Below are 9,531 nucleotides of genomic sequence, written 5' to 3'. Positions count from 1 at the left end.
TCACACTTGTGTAAGTTGAACATCAGACGATGACTGGCTTCTAAAATATTTGTGATATCACAAATCATGCTTGTAGCCCTTCCAAAGAATGAAAAACATATTCAAGTTTTTGGCTTTTGATATGCAGACATATTTTAATTAAATGGTTCAAACATAGGCTACATAAGCCACCAACATAGGCTCGTAGCCCTAGCCCTTAAAATCATGAGCATTTTCAGCAGATAAATGTGAAAACAGCCTTCGAGTGTCAAGCTCTGCACATACATCATTCTGCACAGTGAGGCTCAAACATTCATCTGTAGGAACTAGAAGAAAACACATTTTTGAGTGGAGGAGGATTAAGTTATTGTAAACCATAGTTTTTAAAACCTTACAACCTGCTCCTGACCCCCTATGAGAGCCAACCCATCCCGCAGCGCCGCTGTCCGAGGTGCTGAACAGGTACTGTAGGCCAGATGCTGCAGAGAAATCTGTATTAACAAGAGGCAGAATAAAATAAAATAAATCCGATTAAACAACATATTTGCTGCCACAGAGTAATTCTGTGAACTGACAAGGAATGGCCAGTGTGTGTGTATGTGTGTGTTTCTGTAAGTTATTTCTAACTTACTCAGAACGCTGCTCTGTAACTTTCTGACCCGCCCCACCCAACCTGCGGGTTGCTTGTCAACACACGCATCACTATTGGCAAGTGTATAAGTAAACAAACAAACAACAACAACAACCACAAAGATCATTATTCAGTCTCATATTACATTTGTGGGAAGTTATTACAGTTTAGATTTTCACCTTCCCACATATGTAATAATTTCCTGCAAATGTAATAGTTAATACATTTGTGGAAAATTGTGTGTTACATTTGTAGTAGGCAGCTGCTATTACGTTTGTGGGAAATTTATTACATTTGCGGGATTATTACATTCAAAGCTGCAGATTTGTATTACGTTTGTGGTTTATTACGTTTGTGGGCTGTTATTACGTTTGTGGGTGTAACAGACGTGGTTGGACAATACTGTTCATTGACTAGTTTGCATCCTTTGGCCACAACTTAAAGAGACCAAGAGCAGTATCCGATTGTGTTTGTCAAAATGATCTACCCATTCAACACAACTCTGCACCAGATAATGACTGTAGTGCTTTATTTTGTTGCATGTCAAACAAAAGAAGAAGTTGAAGAAGAATTTGAGCTAGTTTCCTGTTGCTTTGGTGTTTCAGTATGGGTGGTAAATTTGTCAGGATCCTGTTTGACACTCAAATAATGTTTTCAAGTTTATGCACAGTAGTGTGGACATATTGTGGGACTCCTTACATGACAGTAGATTTGATGAAGCACTTGCATGTCTGCAAAAGCTCAGTAAGCACTGTTATTCCAAGGAAAGGATTTCTAGATGTTGAGGTTAGCACAGGTACAATTGTGGCTGAAGCAAATAGGTCATATGTACATGATGAAGTATAGTCTGTGAAAGACTGTTTAACTGAACATTACCGGGTAAGTTCTTATGTTTAGATGATGTTAAGAAGACTAGCAAGTCCAGCTTCCTTTGACTTTCAAAAATCTAGATATCCAGGCACCTGTGAAATCTGTTTACATCTTTTCCAGATTCTGTTTCATTCTTTCCCAATGCTGTTTTAATTTTTCTGAATTCAGTTTTTCACGATATAAGCACGTTTTTTCATCAGAAAGACTGTCTAATCATGTGGTGGATAAATACAACTTCAATAATTAAAAAAGAAATATTCAAAATTTCATTAATATCAATGAATTTAGTGTAGGACAACATTGCACCATTTTAAAAAAAATCAAAGACCGTGCTTCAGTACAGTAAAAACAATCTATCCTTCTGTCAGATATAATTTGCTAACATCTGAGCTTCATGGTGCTCTGGTCTAGATTCAGTCCAAATGTATGATTTAGCTGTCTCAGAGAGCCTCTTCCACATGACTGCAGGGTTCAACAATAATGTGCATCTTCAGGATTCTGGAACCCAGCATCACAGTATAAACAAATGTCCCTCACAATTCTGAGGGATTTCCTAATTCATAAGGGACACAGGTAACCTGTGTTATACTTCCTGAGAATATAACCCAATAGATCTTATTTCCATTTACTGTGTCTAACACCTTATTTTGAAAAGCAGACGTAGTCATATGTGTATCCTGGGCTGTTTCAATGCATTTCATTTGCATTGGTTTGGTTTGGTTTGTGACACCAGCCCAGCACATCAGGGATTTGTGTCCCCATTACAGCAGGACTACCTGCTCAGACATGTGTCTTTAACGGATGACGGCTTGTCTTGAGTGAAGTCATCAGATTAGATCAGATCAGATTAATCAGATTAGACTTTACTGTCACAGAGGGATATTTGACTTCACAATCTGTTCAAAACAAACAAAACAACACATAGGAAGTATAAAAAAACACAACATAAGAGACAATAGACAGAATCTCCAGACCAAACCTCACGGTACCAACAACACATCAGCGAGGCAGTTTGTTCAATGCTGCAATGGCTAAGTGGACAAAACCCCTGCTAAAGCGAACCTTCCCCATTTTAAAGTTCTATATCTCCGGCCTGATGGCAAAAGTTCCAAGTAGCAATAGGGGGGATGATCAGTGCCATTTGCTATTGTAAGTGCACGGCGTGTTATGGCTTTGTCATTCATATTAGACAGTTGGGGTGTGGGGAGACCAATGACCTTGGAAGCAATACGTGTAATACTGAAGGGTTTGTTTTTGTTAACTAAGGTCAGGAGATTGAAAAAGCATGGTAAGCAGTACAACAGGATACGTTGCATAATAGTTGTGTAGAGTAACAGCAGAAGACGAGGGGCAACAGACAATGATTTGAGCTTACGGATGACATACAGTCTTTGCTGAGATCATGCATGCACAGAAGTAATATGTTGGTCAAAACTAAGTCTATTGTCCAGAGTGAGTCCAAGATATGTAAAATTATCAACCTGTGCTACCATCTTTCCATGAATGGAAAGTGGATCCAGTCCAGTATGAGGAGCGTCGATAACCAGTTCTTTTGTTTTGTCCACATTCAACTGTCTGTGCACCACTGTGTAAAATGAGAGATGTTTTTGTAACCTGTAACAGAATTATGGTCATTATGTAATCAAAGAATGGCAGTGTCGTCAGAGTATTTAAAGTATGTAATGTTAGTATGAGGACTAGTACAGTCATTTGTATAGAGAGTGTACAGAAAGGGACTGAGGACACAGCCCTGGGGGGCACCGGTGTTTATATCAGTAGATAATAATGCTGTACCTACTTTAACATTCTGAGGTCTATTGCTAAGACAGTTGTGAACCAGTGGATGAGAAGTGAAGCAGTATTGAGGTTATGGAGTTTCTTGATCATCTGATGGAGTTGGATAGTGTTAGAGGCAGAACTAAAATCAACAAAAAGAACTGTAGGGAAGTTGTCCGTTTAAAAGCAGCGAGCTGATCCACCACTAAAAGTTTTTCCATCACTAAGCATGGCAGCTGAAAGAAGTTTATCTGTTGTTGTTATCTGTTTAGCTGTTTGCAGAGGTGCAGTAAGAGCCTGTTGTCTGCAGCTCTTCATCGAACATCTCACTGCAGCTGTTTCTGCTTTTGCGCTTCCTCTGTGCAGTATAAGTCAGTAAAAAAAAGCCACCAACAAAGTTCCACTAATTGATGTTTAACACATTTTATTCCTGTACATTCTTTATGTTGTTTTATTATGTAAAGCTTTTAAATAAGTAAATGTTAAGTTTTCATCAACATTAACTTAACAGAACTCCAAAGAGTTCAAACATGAAACCGTAAAATAAAGTAGATGTCTAATGTACAAACAAGGACGCAGGAGAATAACTAAACTCCAAAACACAGAGATTTAGTCAGAAACTACAACAGTACTGAGAGCTGAACACAGAGACTTGTAAAAAAGCCTTTCTCTCAGATCACACACCTTGTCTCAGGGGGGAGAAGGGGGGGTCATCCGGGGTTGGCTATGGTTTGCGAAACGATATTACTGCTCGCTTGGCGGCAGTTGGGTGGACATTTGGCCCTACTCTGGAGATGGTCCATCTCAGGCACATCTTGGCATGTTAAAACTGACAAAGGAAACACAACTTAGCACGGCCAAAAGTGCTGATGGAAAACCGCTACAAGATATCCTGTGGCATGACTGCTTGGTTTGCCTCTGTTTTATCATTATTACATCACATTACCTCTTCAGCTGCGTCATCCTACACTCATACTCTCTGTATGACTTGTCCAGCTGTGGGTGTGTTGCTGTTTCTTTCTAATAAATGCTGACATCTGTTTGCTGACTCACAGCCAAAGCCTTTTTTTTCTTTGTACCATAAGTCATGTGATTCCAGAGGTCCTCGGAAACCCAGAAGTGTTAAGTTGCTGTCTCTTTTCATTGAGTGACAGCACTTTGGCCTGACAGCAGCAAGGAGGAGGAAGTGATGTGGTTACCAACTGCTAAAAATAAGCAAAGACTTTTCTTTTCCACCACTGAAGATTAGCCAGTCTCAGATTTTGGAATTTCCGTCTTAATTCATTTGGCTAAAACCTTCTCATGTTTCAACAAAGTATAGAAAAGTTTTAAACTTATTCTTTTTACATCTTACTGTAGGACTGGCCGGCCAGCTGTTTTGATTTTCCCTTAAAAAAATTGTTATTAGCATAATTCAATGTGACATAAATTAAACTGTGTGTCCATTCTTGTCTTTTTATCTGTTGTTATGGACACAATTTCAGACTTTATGACTGCTCCAGAGGTAGGGAGTCACCACCCTTTTTCGTCGCTCTTTTATCATGGCAGTAAATCTTTGGTGCTCATTGTTTCAGTGAAATGACCCAACAATTAAATTATAGAAAATCTACTGTGTAGCCGACGACCAAAGAACCAAGAACAACCAGGCCTGATTTTTTATTGAGATCTGTAGTTATTTGTCAAAACATGTAGCCACATGCGGCAGGTAAAAGGGACTCGGCTTTGAGAACAGCAGAATGAGTGTAGCAAGAAAATGCAGCTGATACCAGTGAATCCATACTGCAGAAAATAAGTAATGAAACTGTCTTGTAGAAAGGAATATTTGTAGAAAGTGTAATATGTAGCAATACATATATTTTTTTGGCCCCAAAGATTCTGTTTGTTTTCTGAATTACTGTTAAATTCATGATGAGATATTTTCTTTGATTTACTCTAAACAGTGAATGGTTTGCATTGAGTTTGTTAAATGATTCAGAAATGTTTTTCTTTGTTAATACTTAAATAAATATACTGATAAAATAAGTTGTGGCATGATGATGACCTTGGGCCTGTAAGGGATCCCTAACACCCCCGCGATCAAATAATCAGGAAAAACCATGACTTGATTTTCCAAATGAAGAACTATTATAAAAGTGCTTCCTGTTGGTCACATCATGGAAACCCCCATCAGCGAGCGGGTCATTGGTTCAAATGAAGAAAGAGGAGGGAAAATGACAAAAGTAGAAGATGACTCAATGGAGTAATCACTTCTGCTTTTTCAGGCCTTAAGTATCTCATCTCTGCGGACATTTGTCAGTTCGCCAAGCTCTCTAGAGAAGAACGACTAACAGAGTTCACTTTATTCAATATTTATCCAGTGAATCTCGTATCTATCATACTTTTTTGAAAATGGAAAACTGTGCAAGCATGTTGAAAAGTGCGCTGGTCGTCATTCTCCTGGTGGCTGTGGTTCAGTGTGGGGCGGACGGTAAGATTAAGATTTAGAAACACAAAGTACAAGATCTCCTGTGAGCAATTTAAAATTCTTTTTTTTCCATTTTTTTTAAATTAACCATTATCTGTTTCTATCCATCTTTAGTTGAAAAGCTGGCATCCTGCTGTAAGAAAGTCAACAATCAGGAGATAACAGAACCGATCCTGGGATACTTGGTCCAGAAACCTAACCCTCCATGTGTCCGAGCTGTCATGTAAGTACAAAGAGAAATACTTTGTATACATAAATCCTTTCTTTAAACAAAAAAAAGAATTACAGTCTTAAGTTTTGTTGTTGTTTTTTAAGTTTGCTTATTTTAAATAACTACTAAATTTGCTTTTCAACTGTATTTCTTTGTATCTACAGTACCTTACACTGATATATGGGCAAAGTAATGAAAAGAATGACCCATTTTAGGGGTATTGTTTAATTTTTTTTTTTGGATGATGGATTCTTCTGAATTAGGCCTATTATGCAGACTATTAATTCATTTCTTAGCCTACAAAAACTATACCAAACCAGCTTGTATTTTAAAAAGCAAGAATCTGTAAAGTACTAATGTTGTATATGTTTGTCATTCCTGCAGCTTTCAGACCAAGTCAGGTTTTTACTGCAGTCAGCTGACCGCTCCCTGGGTTCGCAGCAAGGTTGTTGCATTCGAGTAAGTTTACTATTACCTTTGATTTACTCATATGCTCACCTAATACTTTGATCCCAAACTTATTGTCTCAAATTTTTGTCTTCTTTTATCTTTCTCACAGGGAAGCAAAAGCTCGGGCCGCTGCTTTGGCTGTGGTTCCCCCATCTCCTGTCTCCCTCCTCTCCATCATCACAACCACTGCCTCCCCTGCTTCATCCTCCTCTCTTCCTTCCTCCCCCTCCACATCTGAGATGCCTGCTGCTGAAACCTCTTCAAAAAGGGACAGCGCGTAATTTCTATTTTAATCTATCATCAGCCAATGAAAACTGTAATTGCTAAGACTAAAGCCTCAACCCTGATTCAAAGTGATGTGTGAAAAAGCACTTTAAGAACAGAATTATTTTAAATAATTATGACAAATATTTCGTTATTTTCGATGTATTTAAAATGAAATAATTTATTATTTTAATTTATTTGACCAGACATGACAGAAGTATTTGTGTATTTATTACCAAATGTATTTATAAATTTTTTACACGTTCTGTGGACATCTTTTGAGCTATTTATTTATTTAAAAACTTGTGATAACTTGGTTGTGCAGTGAACACATTGGTCAGAAATAAACATGTGAACCTGAATTCAGTGTTTATCTCTTTATTTGTATTAGGGATGAAACAGTTACCAGCTTTACAAAAAACACTGTAAAATTATCAACTGTTAGTATTACTGTTTCAAATTTAAATTATCATTAAGACCATTTTTGACTACTGCTTTTTGAAAATCTCACAGTGAATACTGCCCAGGATCAAAAAGTTAGGAACAGTCTCCCAGCACAGCATACAATGTGGGTTAGTTTTGTTATTTCCTTGTTTACAGAGTGGGTGTGCTGCAAGCAAACCCAGTAATGCTACTGGTCCTTTTATACAGTGACAGAGACACTCAAGCAAATGGTTCGTGCAAATTTGACATTAGGTATTGGCTGTATGTATATCAGTACTTTTTTAACAGTACATTTTAACCATACAATGATTACAGGCCTGTCATAATCACTACTGTCACTGGATGATATATTGTCCCAGAAATAACTGTACTAAATTATATCATTGGCATTTTGAGACTATTTTTTGCCATTGACATAATAATAATGAAATCATATAATAATGCAAGTACACCCTTTCAAAGCGCAATGAAATTCTAATTCTTAAGAATATTTAGGGATTCAAGCCCAAAGGGCTGAAACACTAATGTTTTTGCTCTGACTCTTTTTTTTTTTCTTCAGTAATGTTTTTGCAAATTCCAGTGAGATGGTACACTGTGGACACATGAAATTTTCAACAATGATTGGAAGTTGTGTGCAAATACTGCTAACAAAATATGATGTCAGTTGGCCAGATAGGGGCACTATAATTAAGGCCCAAAAATTAAATTATTAAAAGACCATACCCCTCACACAGTAAGTCAGACTGACTTGAAATTTCACACATAAATGCAGCTTAAAGCCCCAAGAACGATTAAAGTCCCAGTGGTATAATTTGGATTTTTTTCAAAAACACATCTCCTCCTAAACCGTAGGTCCAACTTGTACCAAATTTTCAATGGGTCATCACTGGACCAACCTCATCAGAAATTAACAAAAGCTTGTTGAGATGTCATTACATTCTTAAGATGTTAACCAATGAACTCTAGAGGGGGCATGGATCAGCACACAAATAGATCTAACTCCATACCATTAGGCCAGTCATCACAAAACTCTCAAGAAATGTCTGAAGAGGTACCAGCAGGGCTGCCCCTGACCAAATTGGGGCCCTAAGCGAAATTTTATTTGGATAAATAAACATTAAATAAAAATAACTTCAAACTGAAATAAATAAATTAACAAATCTGAGTCACAAATAGCCATCAATTACTCATCAAAAGAAAGTAACTTCCACCACCTCAATCCCCCACCCTTGATTAAACACACAATAAAATAAAAGAGGGGGACAGGTTTTTCCTATTTAATCTTATTTTGTTATATTTCTCCCTCTCCCCTCTCTGGAGGCGTCTGATCTCCCGCCACCCTCCGCCTCTCCCACCTTAATTAAACACTGAAAACAAAAATAAAAGACAGAGACTTTTTTTTTTTTATTATTTTCATCTTATTTAGCTATATTTCTCCCTCTCCCCCCTCTGGGAGCGTCTGACCTCCCGGCCCTGCACATACTCCCCAGGCTAGGGTCACCCTCTCCGTGGAGCCCACCCTCCTGGCCCCACACATACCCCCCCCGAGGCTCGGATCTCCCTGTCCGCGGAGCCCACTCTCCCGGCCCCCGCACATACTCCCAAGGCTCGGGACTCCCTCTCCGCGGAGCCCTCCCTCCCGGCCCCGCACAAACCCCCGAGGCTCAGGTCTCCCTCTCCGCGGAGCCCGCCCGCTCCCAGCCCCACACATACTCCCGAGGCTCTTTGGGATGACATGTTGACAACTCTACACCTGCTGCAGCTCCGCAAGTGCCTGCCGGCGCACCCCTCTGATTGGTCAGATGTCGAGTGCTGTAAATTAGTGATGCGCGGGTTGGGGTTTTTCCAACCCGCGGGTCCCGCATTTATGAAATAATTTGACCCGCTCCATCCTGCCCGCACAACTGCATCTATTTTCACAACCCGCACCACCCCGCCCCCGCCACTATTAACTTATCTGTCTTGTGGCTCTCATGCTTGTATAGCTTATCACAGGAATTGCACTTCACGTAGCCAGCGCTGCTGTCGTCTGCTGCACTAACTACCTCACAGAAATTGTCCCAAACATGAGATTTAGCAGCTTGGCCTTCTTTTCTTTTAACTCTGTACTCTCCCGACTGTAATCTTTACCTCACTTCTTCTTCCATCTCCACCCCTTCATTGATTCTGGTTTGTTGTGGCCGCTGCTTGGCGCTTTTGTGACGTCAGGTCAGGTTCCGCGTGTTTTCAAGGGCACTTTAGACATGTTTATATGTTGTACAAATGGCACATTATATAGCCTTAAAACAGATTAACTAGACAGACTACTCAAGTTAGTTTGTAGTTAGGATCAGTATCCACAAGAACTGTGTAGTCTAGTGCATTTTAACACCATATTAGCACCAGATAATCCAAACTGGTTCTGTGAGATATAGTTCTGGCTCAATATAGATCAAAAAAGGT

The 9,531-nt window shown here is 39.2% G+C and overlaps 1 protein-coding gene across 1 annotated transcript; it reads left to right on the top strand.

Moving 5' to 3' along the window:
- The first annotated feature begins 5,535 nt into the window (after positions 1 to 5,535).
- LOC144458864 (uncharacterized) lies at positions 5,536 to 7,007 on the top strand. Its single transcript, XM_078162595.1, has 4 exons — positions 5,536 to 5,723; positions 5,835 to 5,943; positions 6,316 to 6,390; positions 6,491 to 7,007. Exons 1-4 carry the CDS (start codon positions 5,645 to 5,647, stop codon positions 6,660 to 6,662), a joined length of 435 nt encoding a protein of 144 aa, XP_078018721.1. The 5' UTR covers positions 5,536 to 5,644; the 3' UTR covers positions 6,663 to 7,007.
- Positions 7,008 to 9,531: the final 2,524 nt, after the last annotated feature.

The sequence above is a fragment of the Epinephelus lanceolatus genome, chromosome 20 (assembly GCF_041903045.1).
Source record: "Epinephelus lanceolatus isolate andai-2023 chromosome 20, ASM4190304v1, whole genome shotgun sequence".
Classification (NCBI taxonomy): domain Eukaryota; kingdom Metazoa; phylum Chordata; class Actinopteri; order Perciformes; family Serranidae; genus Epinephelus; species Epinephelus lanceolatus.
The sequence above is the reverse complement of the archived record's forward strand: the minus strand, read 5'-3'. Positions and strand labels throughout refer to the sequence as shown.